Source organism: Peromyscus leucopus, chromosome 12 (genome assembly GCF_004664715.2).
Source record: "Peromyscus leucopus breed LL Stock chromosome 12, UCI_PerLeu_2.1, whole genome shotgun sequence".
Classification (NCBI taxonomy): Eukaryota; Metazoa; Chordata; class Mammalia; order Rodentia; family Cricetidae; genus Peromyscus; species Peromyscus leucopus.
In genome coordinates, this window is record NC_051073.1 from 4116449 (window position 1) to 4132564 (window position 16116).

The window sequence follows — 16116 nt, forward strand, 5'->3', positions numbered from 1 at the left end:
CCATACACATCAAATAAAAACAAGCACTTAGCCAAGTGTGGGGGCAGAGCACTCAGGAAGCAGAGGCAGACTAATCTCTTTGAGATCCAGGCCAGCCAGGGTTACAAAAGGAGACTATTTCAAATGAACAGCAAAAATAATAATAATAATAATAATAATAATAATAATAATAATAATGTGGAAATAGAGGAAGACACCTATCATCAGTCTCTAGTCTACATGTATGTACACATATGCTCACCAAAAAACTACAAACCTCCCCAAATTCCCTTCTATAAAATGATTTAATCATCACAGAGACCCCCAACCAGTACCTTACCATGGTTTCTACTAACCTGTTCTTTTTCAAATATACTTTTCCTATTCCACAGTAGGCCAAGCAGTCAAGCCCCTCATTGGGATAGTGTTCGATAATCCTTTTGAACTGGTTCTCAGCTTCAGACAGCTCCTTCAAAAACAGGGAGAACAGTTCCTTATATGAGAGAAAGGCTTACACAGACAAGTTGATTCTTGTCTGATGTTTAAAAAAACACTTTGTCAAAAAGTTCCTATTGCAAAACTTTACCTTTTATATTTCATTTTCTTATAAATTATATAAATTTCTGATCAATGTGGCACCCAGGGAAATTCAGAGATAATATCAAAACTAATCCTGCTGAAAACAGACCACAAATCAAAAAACATTTACTCAAATGCATAGGCTTACTATCAACACACACAGGTATGAATTCATGGTTTAAAAACAACTAATGTGGGTAGAGACACACCACAGCACGTATGGTAGTGCTGTGGAAGAACTGCCATTCCAATGCCATGATGCTTTACAGAACAAGAAAGGAACCTGTGTTAAATACTATCCCATGGTAAAAACGTAACAGAACTCAGAGTACATTCTTCACATTCTCAACAAAGGGAATCTCTGTGCTTTAGATAAATTCTACTATTGAAGAAAAAAAAAAAACAAAAAAAAAAAAAAAAAAAACCAAAAGACCTGTAGCTGAGAGAAATGACAGCAAGCACTGTGACTGAGGAGGAAGTTGGACAAATGGGGTTTCTAAGTTACTGTGAGGATAATGCAAGAATGCATGGGAGGACAGCTTCACCAGGCTTCCTGAGAGCGACTCCAGGAAGAGTTCTGTGAGGAGCTGAGGGACAGTGTGTGCAGTAAATATGATCCAAATACACTGCACACACGCAGGAAAAGTCTAAGAGTTAAAATTATTACACTTAATTTTTTGAGAAAAAAAAAGGAACTTTAGTCTGGTGAAAATTTTTTGAATGTGTAACTTCTACTATACCTTTTTCTTTCTTTAAAATCAGTTTCTTATTTTTAGAGTAAATCACAGATGCAATAAAACTATTTCTTCAATGTTGATAAAGCAAAACAGGATATTCTTTTTCGTTTTTGTTTTTTCAAGACAGGGTTTCTCTGTATAGCCCTGGTTGTCCTCAAACTCACAGAGATCTTCCTGCCTCTGCCTCCCGAGTGCTGGGATTAAAGGCTTGCACCACCACTGACTGGCTAAAACATGGGATTATTCTACCATGATACAGTTAAAAATACAAAGTCTTTTCTCCAACTACCTACTAGAAAATGGAATCAGTTAGGCATTAATGGAAGACAATCCAGCTGTCACATTAAGAACAAGGAAAGAAGACCTTAGGTACCATAAGCCCTTGGAAGTGAATCATACATTTTTATTTTAATTAAGTGGTAATTTAAGCTTGCATGTAACTAGGGAAGCTTAGAGCCCAGGCAGGCAGAAAGGACATGTTATAATTAAGGTCACTCTTGCAAGCAGATGATATCTACAGCCTGGGGGGCCACATGCAAACAAGATCAGCTATAAAAACAGCCACATACAAAATCATTATGAAACTTTTTAAATCTCAATTTCTTGCTGCAATGTCAAAAAAGTTGAACAAATCTGCAAGCATTTCAGCATTCAGAGAAGAGGAGACTGTAAAACCAAATCACACTCTAAGTCAGCATCCCCAGAAACTGCAGAAGGCATATGAGCCACGAGATCCCAGTGAGTTCCACCCAAACCTTACATGCAGCTATGGGAAGCCCAATTCCACCCAGATCTAAGTGCTATTAGCAAGGCCATTCTCTTTTTCTTCTTAAAGATTTATTTATTTAATGTACGTTGGTGTTTTGTCTGCATGTATGTCTGTATGAGAGTGTCAGATCCCCTGGAACTGGAATTACAGACAGGTGTGAACTGCCATGTGGGCGCTGGGAATTGAACCCAGGTCCTCAGGAAGAACAGTGTGCTCTTAACCTCTGAGCCATCACTCCAGCCCTTGATTCTCATTTTTGACTTTTCTAATCAATCATCACACTACTATACTAACGTGTCCTTTCTAACCTCCCCAGGCCCATTCCACCCTCTATCACTGTACGCAATGTAACGTGAAGTGATCTAAAGACGGTCTGGGAGGTCTTTTCCTATTACAGACTGCATACTCAGATATCCACAAGTAATATACCGATGTTTACACAACTATACATAACAACAGAAGCACAGCGATGCTTCTCCCTTGACAGTATGCTTCTGATGACCTCTCCCGCCATGCTATGACATGTACATAAAGGGGACTCCTAGTAACTGCCAAGTATGGCCTTTTCCTAGGAGGAATATAAACAAAGTTTGCTTTTCTTTTTTGGAGACAAGACCTTGGTCCAGGCAGGTCTCAAACTTACGCCACTCCTGGTTTTGCCCCCAGCACTGGGTTACAGGCACGAATCTCCACCCTGCCAAACTTCCAGTGTGCTCAGAATGGGAAGGGGGGGGGACAAGTCTGAAACCCAACCAGGTGGACAGCAAGGCTGTGTAACGCCCCACCCAAAACACAAAGAGAACTCAGCTGCTGCAGCCTTTCGGGACAGAAAGAGTCAACAGGAAAGCCATTTGTAAGTGCCTTCCACGACCAATGTCAGAGTTCATTGTTTATCTCTGTTCACAGCTTACCTCAGGTCGTCCTATTCCAAGGAGAGAAACAGCTAGTCCATAGACCACTAATACATAATTAATCATGGCCAGGTTCAATTGCTGTCAATAAAAACGCACTGGTTAATAATCCGAACATAATCCTGTCCACTCTGCAATAGAGTAACTTTCTAGCTACAACAGGAGTCCGACATCTTACTGACAGAACAAATGAATTAGAAATACATTTTGCAAAACAAACCATTCCATTGTAACTACTTAACACATAGACTCCGTGTCTCAGAGTATCACGATGCACAATTCATAATGGATTAGAACGGGTGCATTCTTTTGCTTGTAACAGGGCCTAAAGAGAGACTGAGGTGTCTGCCCTTAAAACCTTGCTTAAGATTGAAAGGAGTCCAAATCCTTAACTTCACAAAGGCCAGGAATTCTAATAGACCTGAAGAATGGTCAAGGAGTGAGTACCCGCAGGGACCACACACTAACTGGGACCACTACTTGCTTCCCACCCTGGGAGGAGTCACCTGACCTCATTCCAGAAGCTACAGTCAGGTCCTCTTCTGAACCCATCTGAGGTGTATCACTGAAGCTAACAAAGCTGCAGTCCATCACACTTACCCTTATTTTCTGAGGATCTAAACCATTTAGTAACTCCGTGAAGGCCTGTGCCGCGCTGCGGCAACGCTGTTCTAACAAGGCTGTGTACCCATCCTGAATTAAGCTCCTTAACATTTTCATGATGTTAGCAAAATCCTGGATAAAAACAACAACAACAACAAAAAAATCAGCAGTCCAAATCTGTACCTTGTTAGTTTAAAGTTTAAGACAGTAAGTTGATCTGTAATTTTCAAAAACTTAATTACGATTATTTATTTTGTGTGGGTGAGTGCACCTGTCAGTACACCTACATGGAAGTCACAGGACAGCTTGCGGGAGTCAGTTCTCTATCCACTGAGCTGTCCCACCGCTGTGATGAGTCATGTTTTATAAATGATAGCGAACACCTACACTGCCCCCTTTTCATGAAATCCCTTCTCGGCAATATACTTGGAAAGGTACGGCCATGTTGTCACCGTGCATGACAAGAAAGGGTGGCTCCTTTGAGCAGATCCTGTTTAATTCTCCAGACCCAGCACAGGGCTTTGAAGTTTTAACAACATACTAAGACCAGGCCAACTCTTCCACAGGTGAGTTTTGTAGCTGCGACTAAAACAATTAGGACACATTAGAACAAGCAATCTATGTATTGATCACTCTCAGATTTTTATCAACAGTCACCCTGCCCTGAAACAAACCTCAATTTTAAGCAAAAGGTAGCTATTTTGAGGGGTTTTTTGTTGTTGTTGTTTTTGAGACAGGGTTTCTCTGTGTATCCCTAGATGTCCTGGAACTCACTTTGTAGACCAGGCTGGCCTCACACTCACAGAGATCCACCTGCCTCTGCCCCCCAAGAGCTGGGATTACAGGTGTGTGCCATCACACCTGGCACTGTTTCAAGTTTTAACTCCAGTCATGCTAACATGTACTTAAATATAACCAGACAAAACTATTAGGATGCATATCATAAGTTAAACTCAAGGAAAGATAAAGAAAAACTAAAATTAAAGGTACCAGTACTTTTATGCCTTTTAATTTGATGATATATACATATAAATTATATTATTTATTTGGTTGGTTGTTTTTTTTTTTTTTTCGAGACAGGATTTCTCTGTGTAGTTTTTCTACCTGTCCTGGATCTCACTCTGTAGACCAAGCTGGCCTCAAACTCACAAGAGATCTGCCTGCCTCTGCCTCACAAGTGCTGGGATTAAAGGCGTGTGCCGCCACCACCCAGCTTAAAATTATATTTTAATTGCATGGCAACGGGTATAAGTTCCAGAGAGTGGAGAGGTGAGATCACAGTAAACCAATAAACCAGTCAGCCGGAGAGAAAAGACAAGTTTTCAGTGTGCAATCTTACAAAGCCTTTATGACACATGACGGAAGCTTCCTGGTGATTTCTACCAAAACTTAAAGAGAATCTCCTCTCAAATTACACAAGGAAAAGAGAGGCTTTTTGTATAAACCTGGTGTTTGTTACAGTATTTAAGATACAATGTAAAACTGTATTTACTTTTAAGGTATGAACTTAACAGTATGAATTATGATGTTCTCCCAAAATTATCCATTATCTGCTTTGTAGGAATTGATCCAATTTTAATTGCTTTGTTACTTAAGAAAACAGATTAATAGAGCAAGACAGTTTTGTTGGAAATTATTCCCTCAATACACTCCCAACTTGGATTCTCTGGACTGGACAAGCCCAGTGAGCAGGCTGACCCTTCTTACCACAGACCCAATTTTCCTGTCACAGGCTCTAACACCAGCGTGTTGAAAGAGCACATTGCGCTCTCAGTGACCACAGTGCGTGTCTAAGTAATTTTTGTATCTTCAAAAGCTGTTGTCTGCTTCAAGTCCTCCATGTTTTGCAGACTTAGTAAAAATCAGTTAAACACGTAACTAAAATCTGTTAGATGAAAGTTCTAAACAATTAGAAATTTGTTTCAGTCATTTATAAGATTTGTTATGTAGATCTAAAATAACAATTTTTAACTCACATATTTAGGAAAATATTCTCAGCCATGTTAATATGTCATTTTCATCACTATAACAGAATTTCTATATGAAGTTTACTTTGTTTATATATCACATTTATCTGACTCATGTTAAACCATTCAAAAGAAAAGTGGGCTCTAATGATTTTACAGTAGGCAAAATGAAACTGCAAGCAATTAAATCTTATTAAATACTTAAGAAATATTTGAAGTTAGCATTATTATTAAATCTTTGGGAAACAATTTGCTCTTTCTACAGAAAAAGCCTTCTCTATTACCTGGTGTGCAGCTCTAGAAGATTTTGAAAACTGTTTCTCCAAAATGTTTTTCAAATCTGGTAAAGTCACTTGTGCATTATAACTGAAGGAGAAAAAAAGCATGTACTGTAAAACACTGTCAAAAATAAAGCAGCTTTATTTACATAAAGAAAAAAGTATATTAACTGACACTCACTTCAAATATTGAGTAAACAGATAATGACCCAAGTTACTGAACAGAAATATTATCAACATGCTGATTCCGCTCCGCATTATAACCAATGTGGTCGCCATTAAAATCCCTATAAAATTAGAGAAGAAACAAACCTGGGCTTTTGTGATTCATTGTTTCGTGATTTTTGTTTTCCTTTATGTTTTGGAGGCTGACCTGTGAACATAAAAGTATTTGTTCCTGAAACCTGTACACAGAACCTCCAAGACCAGGAGTAAAAATAAAGTGCATGTTAACTGGATTGCAGAAAACCAACAAAAAAAAAAAAAACTACAACAAAAATGTAAACTTGAATAAGAAAGTCAAAGAAGCAGCAGTGTCTGTGAATGCAACTTCACTAACTCAAGACAAGCTGGTGATGGTTGTGACTGTGAGAATCCCTCAGAATTAGACAGCCATTGTCTGGGTCTAGGCAGACAGAAAGACAGACTGGAAGGAACACAACAGCAACAAACCATTACCAAAAGAAAAAAAAAAGACACTAAGTTGCTGATATATTAATTCCATAGTCAGCAACTTCTCTCTAATTCACAGAAGGGAGAATAATCCAGAATATTTTGGAAAAGCTGTTTTGTTTGGAAGAACAAGCAAAATAGGGAAAAACTACTCAACCCAAGATTGGCATTCATTTCAGAAATATGTTATCCAAAGAACTCCCGAGGGAGGAAGGGCCAAAGTCCGCTACAAAAGCAGGTATTAGGGGGCAAGTTACAGACCTTCCCTGTGGACCCCCAGCTCGGTTAGCCCAGTCTTTATTCCGCGGGCAGGAGAAGGAAGTTATGCCTCTCTGCACGTCAGGAGAGTGACATCCTCAAAGCTGTGTTAGGGAGTGAGTACATCAAGAGGGACAGGGTGTATGTGACAGAAGGCCGAGGAGATAGTGCCGGGCACGTCAGATAAAGAGAACAGAGCCTTGATGTCCTCCAACACAAAAGCTTCTGGAAGAGCAGAATTCTGGTTTGATTGTTTTTAATGCTCAGAACTGTTTGTTTTTATTTCACGTGTGGGAGTGCTCTGCCCGCTTGCGTGTGCAGCACATGTGCCTGGCGCCAGCGGCCGTCAGCAGGAGGTACTGCAGCTCCTCCAACTGGAGTTACCAACGCTTAGGAACTACCGCATGGGGACTGGGAACTTGACTTCTGCCGTACCGGCACGGACAAAGCCACGAAACTGACTCTGGGACCTCAAGTTCTCTGCCTGAATATGAATGCTGATGGATGGACAAGCTTTACATTATTTACATGTGCTTTCCAGTAATAACTTTTCAAAAGCCTTTCAAAGCTTTATCCTTATAGCTATTTCACATGCGGCTGGTTCCACTGGGTAAGACCACTGTCTGAATTCCCAGCACTCTGAAGTTTCCATGTTAGCCACATGGAAACTCCCCAGCACGCAGTGACTAGGCGTGGAAATGGGGCCGAGAGAAGACGGAACTGCAGGCAGGAAAGACAGAAATGGCTGACAAAAGCCAAACCACTGAAAAGAAAAACCAACCAACAGGAAAAAGAGAAGAGGATGACGTGGTCACCACGGCAAGGCCAACAGTCCCATCTCTACAACCCTGAAAGGAAGGGACACTCGAACCAAAGCATGAGGTAAGTAACTGGTGTGAAATAACCTTCAACCACCAAGAGAATCTGTACTTCCTCAGACTCGGGGGTGAAAAGCAGAGATGGAGACAAACCCACCTTGGAAGCTTTTCCTCAAAATACAATACAGAAGGAGACCCAGAAATTCGTGATGCGTGCACACTCACATCTCATCCACAGACAAGCACACATAATTAACGCACACAACTAAACTAAGCACAGGTATGGCCTGAATGCCCTGCTCTGTGCAAGTCAAGTGTTGAGAATTTAATGTTAGAATGCAGAACCTTCAAGGAGTGCTCAGATCACGAATGGCCTCACACCGTCTTAGGAGGCCCTGAGGGGCGCCTCAGCCTTCCACTATGTGAGCACACAACAAGAACACAGCGATCTATGAACCAGGACAAGAGCTTCATTAGAATCTGAATCTGCTAGGTACAGGACAGTGGATTCTCAGCCTACAGAAATAAACTATCGAGTTTGTGGAATTGTTGTTTCAGTACTCCAAATGAAAAAACCTCTTTTCTCAACAGGGTAAAATCACCCCTAAACAGAGTCAAAATCAGATGTTCTGATAGAAGAAGAACAGTACTTTTTATATATAAAAGTCAGATCTAAGCTGGGTGGTGGTGGCTCACGCCTTTAATCCCAGCACTAGGAGGCAGAGGCAGGCTATCTCTGAGTTCAAGACCAGCCTGGTCTACATAGAGAGTGAGTTCTAGGGCAGCTTGGGCTATAAAGAAACCCTGTCTTGAAAATCAATTAGATAAATAAATACAGATGCAAGCCTGACTTGGGGTCTCACTCCCATAATCCTAGCGTGTGAAAGGGTGAGGCCAATCATGGCTACAGACTGAGACCCTGTCTCAAAAATTGAAAGTAATTCCTGTGGTGTTAAATTTTATGAGAGGCCAATTAAGGGAAAAATACTTACAAAGGATTCCTGTTGTTAGAGGAGATAATAGTGAAAACTCTCAATAGTGAGAAACAATGGCCTAAAGGAAATTAAGGGGAGACAAGAAAGAGCAATGTGCTTTATCTTTATATTACTTTTTTTGGATTTACAAAATTAAACTTATTAAAAATATGAAGAGCCAGAATTAATTTGAAATGTCCAATGATGTCTTTTCATTTGTAGGTGTGTTCACGTTCCTGTGTGTGGAGGCCAGCAGTCAATTCTGGGTGTCCTCCTCAACCATGCTCCATCCTTTTCTGAGACAAGGTCTCTCACTGAACCTGGACCTTACATTCAGTTAAACTGGCCAGTCTGAAGACATCCTGCCTCTGCCTCTCGGTGTAGTATTACAGGCATGTGCCACTGCTCTGGCTCTTAGGTGCTGGGGATCACACTCAGGTCCTTATGCTAGTTCGACAGTCTCCTTACCAACTGTGACAGATAATCTTGACTGTCACCTGACTGGTGGATCTGGAGTCAGCAACTAGACAGCGTTATTAGGTGTACTTGTAAAAGATATTCTTATCAGTAAGAAGACCCACCCTCACTGAGGCAGCACCTTCCAGAGGCAGCCAGAAAAAAGAAGTCTAGGGAGATCTGCTTGCCTTCACGTTCCTTCCTGTCACACTGGCAACTTCATCTACCCTGCTGTTACCACCGCTGCTGCTAATACTAGTAACTGTTCACTAACATTAGGCGCAGCGTCTTCGGCAATCCAAGGTCCACCGAAGACCAGTGGCTTCCAGGAATCTTCAGGCCTCCAGCTGCAGACTGGGACTGCTGAGGCCTCCAGTCTTGAGGACTGAAGGTTACTGTGTTCTTAGCCTCTCCAGCGTGAAGACAGACACTGGAATATCCAGACCACATCATGTAACTCAATGTAATAATAAATCCGATTGGCATATATTCACCCAACTCCACTCTGCTCCTCTAGTGAACCCTGTATACCAACCGGGCCATCTTCCTAGACCTCAATGTTGTCTTTCCTTTTATAAAGATTTATTTCAAGCACATGAGTGTTTCGCCTGCATGTATGTACGTGCACCTGTACCAGTACCTGATCAAGGTCAGAAAAAGTGTCTGAGCCCCTGGAACTGAAGCTACTGATGGGTGTCAGGAACCAGATCTGAGTCCTCTACAAGAGCATCAAGAGCTCTTAACTGCTGAGTCTTCTCTCCAGTCCCTCAATGCTTCTTGAAACAAACTGCCACAGTTTAGTTTCAAGTTCCCAGGGGGGTAGGATGGGAATGCTGTGAAGGCTTTTATGGAAGTGGGACCCAAGGAAAGGCCTTTCCATCACAGTGGGTCACCTCCTAGAGATGCTATGGGGCTTCAGCCTTGCCTCCCCTCTCACTGCTTCCTGGTCTGAGACACGAGCAGTTTGCTTGTATACACACTTCTGGTCATCGCCATCAGCAGCCTTACTGAGCCCACACAGGCAGCATGCTTTATGACCACCCTTCAGAACCTTGAGCCCAAACAGACCTGTCTCACTGCACAGCTAACCTGTGTCAGGTACTTCACTACGGAGACAAAGGGTGACTGAGAGCACTGATTACCACTTTCAGAATTAGAGCTACTGAAGCCTCATCACGTAGGGAACAAGAACACAGCCAAGTGAGGCTCGCACGACCTTTTAAGCACAGAGGTTCGGGTGGCACCAACGAGTCAGCGACTACTCACTTGGAGGTGGCAGAAATTCAGGATGGCAGTCACAATCATCGCCCTTCAAAGCCTCATCTGCCACCTGCCCGTGAAAATAACACTAGTGAGATTTTAATAGCAATACAGCCAAAGTGTCAGCAATCACGTAAGAAAAAGAATTTAAACTAGAATACAATAGGATTCACTCAAGCACCTAAAATACAGAGCTGGTTATGAAGCCTAAATGTATAAACAAGCAAACATCATGATGACTAAAAATAAGAAATCAAGATACGTGGCAAATTCTTGAATAGCGATCTTCTTTCTGATGCATAGAGTGATGCCTGGTATGTAAATTGTTAACAATGCCTGTTCGCTGCTCCTTCGAACGGAATGAAATATTTTCTGTATTATCCACAAAATGACTACATGGAATTTGAAAAATTCCCTTCTCTGTCTATCATTCAACCAATACCCCCCACCATCCCTTCTTCAAATCTGGAAGCAAAATGTAAATATGAATTCAGCTTTTAGTATACTCCAAGACATCTGATGACAGAGTCAGGCTAGAGGCCTGTGGTGTCAGAAAAAAAACCTTCGACGATGACACTTGCTAAACACAGCACTGAGTTAAAGGCTGGGATCATGGCTGCCAAGGGTAACCAAAGTGAACCCGAGCAACCGCTGGGTGGTGGGTCGGCAGAACACCCCTAAGCAAATACAGTGCATACAAGAGAAAAGGAAGGAACAGAAGAAACCTAAGTCACTGTGAAGAGCGAGCAGTGAATACTCGGCTACCAGACCCGACTGCCATTCATCCCCAAGAGACTGGCTGAGAGACAGACACAAGAGCACACAGGTAAACTAAGGGGCAAAACAGCATTTGAAAAACATTCTTAAGACACACAACTACACTTTCAAGGTAAATCATGTGACATCTGAACATTATCTTTACACAGCTGGATGAGATGGCCAGGCTGCCCGATGTGAGCCAATCATTTTCTTGGTAGCAATAGAGAAAAGGGCACCAAAGCATCTACCAGCAAAGCATCACTGTAAAAAGTGAGGCTGTTCATACCTGAAATAATCGGAGATTTTGGCTAAGCTTACCTGGAGATTGTGATTGCCACCATCTGCCATTCTGTACTTAGTTTTTCTGAAACCTCTGTCTGTTTCCACAAAGTTAAGTGATGTCCTAAAAGCAGGTGTTGATGGATTTCTAGGTGTGTAAGCCCTGGGGGTGACAAATAACATCGAACCATCGTGTCATTCCTAAGTTGACACACACCTGAAGTGGTTCTTCAAACAAGCTGCACCATCACAGCCAAGCATCACCTTCTGGAAAGGTCTCCACTGCTAAGATGGGCTTCACACATCAATAGTACTCTCAATCTGAAACGGGGCCAATACAACTAAGCCTGGCTCAAGACAAGCGGTTCTGGTTCTAGTAGTAAGGTAACTAAACCTTCCTGTTTTAACAGCTTTGACATCAATGTATCTAAACAAGCCTTAGAAAAAGCCTCATCTACTTTCATTTTCATTACATTTCTTAGTATTTTTAAATTTTCTTACAGTATATTTGGATCATATTCTTTCCCTTCCCCAATGTATTTAAACTGCCAATGACAAAATGTAGACCCCTGGCTACTGTCTTTACCTATAACCACAGTCAGTCTGTCTTCAGCCTTTCAAAGACTCTGGGAAGCGACATGCTCACACTCCATCCCAGTGCTCCTTGGCCAGGCCCCACGTGGCCACACTGGTCCCCATTCAAGTCAGGCAACGTTAAAATCTCATTTTATTCTTTCCCACAGGTATAGGCTACATATATTCAAAAGGTCCAGAAAAATAGCTGAATAATGAACTCCTAAGTCACCTGTTTTAAGACAGGAATACAATTGCCCGCGCACGCGCGCACGCACGCACGCACACACACACATACACACACCCCTCAAACATACAAACAAGCTTCTCTTTCATCCCTAATTAAAAGTTGCCACTATGGGAATGAGTATATCGCTAAGTGGCAGAGCACCTGCCTAGCATGTATAAGGCCCTGGGTTTCATTCCCAGCACCACATATAAAAGTTGCTATTAGCTCTTAAATTGGCAGTGATTCCTAAATTCATGGGAAAAGCCTTTCCAAGTAGCAGCTACTAACCTGATATTAACTCACCTGCTTTCATAAAAAGCTTTAATTGGATTCTTACTTGATGTCCGACCTATAAAAGCCAACCACACACACAGTAATCAATGGACTGGCAACACAGACTTTAAAAATACTTCAATATTTCTTTTAAGCTGATAGTTGAAAACATTAAAGTTTGAAAGCTGAAAAATAAATCTTAGCACTTTACAATTCTAGATGCTTCTAACTTCAAGGTGTCAACAAACTTCACGATCTTGTCAGGCAGCCCATTATATATGATTACTAATAAGATGCCAGCAACACATAAATGTGAACCAGGTAGTTAGTACCTGTCTGCAAGGAGCTCACAATCTGAGAATCACATTACACTGGACAAACAGAACTGTTCAGCTCGACTCTACAGACACTAAAAACCCAAAGAAAAAAATAACAGGAGAAAGACCTATATGCTGGAAGTGAACACAGGAATTTTAAGTATCAGAGAAAGAAAAATGAGTGAGGGAAGAACAAGGACAGAAATGAATAACTGTGAGTGAGAGTTCAAAATTCCCAATCTGCACAGCCCATTTCTGAGATGGATGGATGGATGGATGGATGGATGGATGGATGGATGGATGACAGATAGAAAGACACAGATAGATGATAGATACAGATAGATAGATGATATAGATGATAGGTGATAGATTGATTGATTGATGATAGATAATGACAGATGTTCAACATGCTATATAATTAGTTGCAAAGCTGGTGCAAAAAAAAAAAATCAAACAATACTAAAGGGCCTTTTCTTAGGAAATTAATAAAAAAAATTTTAAAAAGTTATCAGAAAGTGCAGGAAGGGGTATTTTTCTACCGAACAAATAAAAACTCAATTACTGTGTTTCAAATAAAGAAATCACTTTCAGTCACCTAGCTGAACACAACACTATCGTAATTCTACACAGAGACAGTACTCGAGAGACTTGACCAAGACAGCACAGCAGAAGTACAAACCATTGAGAATTGGTACGGTCCTCCATTAATCCAAGAAATCCATTTTCAAAAGTTTTAAAGGGAATTCGACTGTAACCAAAAGAATCTTAGGTGAAATACCTTGTAGGTCTTCTATTTGTTTTTGTAACTTTACATGCTGCTGAATTAGATCCTTGATTCCCTCAGGGTCATTTTTACAGAGTTTTTGAGCTTTTATGTTTGCTTGCAGGGCCCAGTCATATTCCCCCAGCATAGAAAGAGCATCACAATAACGATAATGACCCTGTTCCAAAAAGATAAATTTAATTTTTTCTCAAAAAATATGCTTACGTTAAAGAAGATAGATAAGGAAAAATATTTTCTGGTTGAAATGGATTACTTTAGGCCTATCAATGAAAAATAAATTAAAATACTAAAATCCCGCAAAATAAAGTGGCTAATGAGTTAAGTAAAAAGTTATAAATAAGCAAGTAATTTTAATAATTAACCTAAAAACCAGTATTTTAAAGTTTTTGAACCCCCAGAAAATAGTTTAACTTTTGATATAGTTTACTATTAAGGAACAAAATAATTATTTAGCTAAATAAAGTATAAAGTCATTAGTTTTAGGTAAACAACTTAATTTTTTCAAAAGATTTGAATGCAGTAAGTCTCTAAGTCATGACACCCCTGCACGCTGGAAGTCGAAGGTCCCTGGACCCGGAGGGACCCGCCAGCACCTCTGCGATTTTGCCGACACTTCCAAGGGCACTGAGACAAGTGAGACCTGCGGCCGGGCGACCTCTCAGAGGCTTCTCCCTCCAGTCAGCTTGTGTTTTACCTCTAAATACAGTTTCCAGATGCAAGAGAAGTCTGAAAGGTACTGGTTTTATTTACTCTTAATTCCAATGTTAAGGATTTTAGTTGTTACGAAATTAAAAAACCCTTTCTGGCTCTAAACATTAGCTTTTGACTCTAGAAAGCTAACAGAACTAATGCCCTCTCTGAGCTACCCACACCCCAAACTCCCATTTTAGGAACAAATCTACCAGAGGATGATTAGCAGCCAATGAGGCTGGAACCTGCAGCATGCCACACAAACAAAGCCCAGAACCTGACTCATGATACTGGTCCAGAACTTATTTATAATTTATCTTACAGAGAACATTCTTTTTAACAAGAATCCAAAAGAAAACACAATCCCCCCCACCAAAAAAAATGTTCCTTTAAAAATGTAAGTTTTCATTACAGAAGTCAGCGGCGTGCGTGCGTGCGTGCGTGCGTGCGTGCATGCGTGCGCGTGTCCTTGAGGCCTGTCTGTGAGTTCTACCAAAGTTTAGCAGACTGTCTAGTCTTAGGTCAAAGATACTGATTCATACAGTGCCTCGTTAAATATCACTTGTCCCTAAGGGTGAGTGCTCTATTTCCTGACAGCTGAGATCCTCTAGACACTGATCAACTTCAGAGTGCGCATAAGCGCCTTGAAAGAGGAAAACACAGCTTAGTATGAGGAATGACCGGCCACAAACTCTCAGTGAGTATTTCTCTTCAGCCTGCTACCCCCTATTCTCACCCTCCATCAGGTCCTTTTCCTGTGCTCCTATAAAATTCAGTGCAGCTGGGCCGGGCGGTGGTGGCGCACGCCTTTAATCCCAGCACTCGGAGCAGAGCAGGCGGATCGCTGTGAGTTGAGGCAGCCTGGGCTACCAAGTGAGCTCCAGGAAAGGCGCAAAGCTACACAGAGAAACCCTGTCTCGAAAAACCAAAAACAGTGCAGCTTCTAATGACTGATGAGGATTTTCTCAGATCTTTTTGCTGAGGTTGTCTGAAGATTAAATTAAAATTATCTCTTTTTTGAAACCAAGTACCAGAGTTCTGTCCTGCCTTCGAAACTCTGGTTGTCTATGACATTAAGAAGAAATCCCCCAATGCTGGACTATCTCCCATCCCTCCCACTAGAAGCCACCATTTCCAACTCTTGTGCTTGGCAGAACCATCAACTGCAGTACCCTACCCTGGCAATAAGCTGAGTGAAAGCATGAGTCATCAAGGAAGCTGTGATTGATCTATAGGTAGGCATGCACCTAACCCATCACGACTACCTTAGAGTGCACCTCAGATTAACTACATAGATAACTGAGGAGAGTTCTTCTTCCCTGAACAACAGCTGTTGGTTTGAAGGTTCTCACTGCATGGCAAAAGTCTGAAAAATCAACGAGCCTAGACTCTACACTTTCAGCTAAGATGGAATAACATGAGACAAAAAGAAATCGTGGCTTACAAAACAGAAACACTGACTGTGGCAACAGAACAGAATGATCCAAGAGAGATGAGGAATACGCAAGCCTAAGACGGCTCCAACTTTCTCAACAGAGTCCCTACACCTCATCTCAGGAGGAAGGATCTGGAAGACAGGGTGGAAGCGACGGGAAGAACAGAACAGCAGGAGTCTAGAGAGAGAATTCCAGAAGGTCTTCCTTGGGACTTCATAGATAAGGGAGCATTAAGAAAAGTTTTTTTTTTTTTTTTTTTTTTAAAGGAAGTTTTAATACTCATAAAAAATTTACAAAAGATCTTTGGAAAACTAGTATGATCTGGGTTTTATTACTAAGAATTCTATCACTTATTTTACAAATATTAAATACTCATCAAATGTAAGTTTCAGTGATCAACAAAGATTCTACTTCAAGCAAAAGACTGACTCACTATGAAAACATCAAGATGCTGAGCACCCTCTACAGAAGCACCAGCTAGCACTGAATCTAGCCCCAAACAAGGTCTTATCTGG

The 16116-nt window shown here is 41.2% G+C and overlaps 1 protein-coding gene across 12 annotated transcripts in view; it reads right to left on the reverse strand.

The window, feature by feature from the left end:
• Ttc3 (tetratricopeptide repeat domain 3) overlaps positions 1 to 16116 on the reverse strand; it is a 105659-nt gene that overhangs the window by 52219 nt on the left and 37324 nt on the right. For 6 of the 12 annotated variants that reach the window (XM_028879961.2, XM_028879962.2, XM_028879957.2 and 3 more), the window contains 9 exons: positions 13470 to 13632; positions 12405 to 12450; positions 11339 to 11462; positions 10268 to 10331; positions 6005 to 6110; positions 5830 to 5911; positions 3576 to 3710; positions 2976 to 3056; positions 336 to 448 (listed from right to left, as the gene is read on the reverse strand). In XM_028879961.2, coding sequence (XP_028735794.1) covers positions 336 to 448; positions 2976 to 3056; positions 3576 to 3710; positions 5830 to 5911; positions 6005 to 6110; positions 10268 to 10331; positions 11339 to 11462; positions 12405 to 12450; positions 13470 to 13602 — 884 coding nt within the window. In that variant the 5' untranslated portion in view covers positions 13603 to 13632. Of the gene's footprint in view, positions 1 to 335; positions 449 to 2975; positions 3057 to 3575; positions 3711 to 5829; positions 5912 to 6004; positions 6111 to 6135; positions 6197 to 10267; positions 10332 to 11338; positions 11463 to 12404; positions 12451 to 13469; positions 13633 to 16116 lie in introns of all 12 variants that reach the window. The other 6 variants (XM_028879960.1, XM_028879958.1, XM_028879956.1 and 3 more) reach the window with 3 other exon arrangements.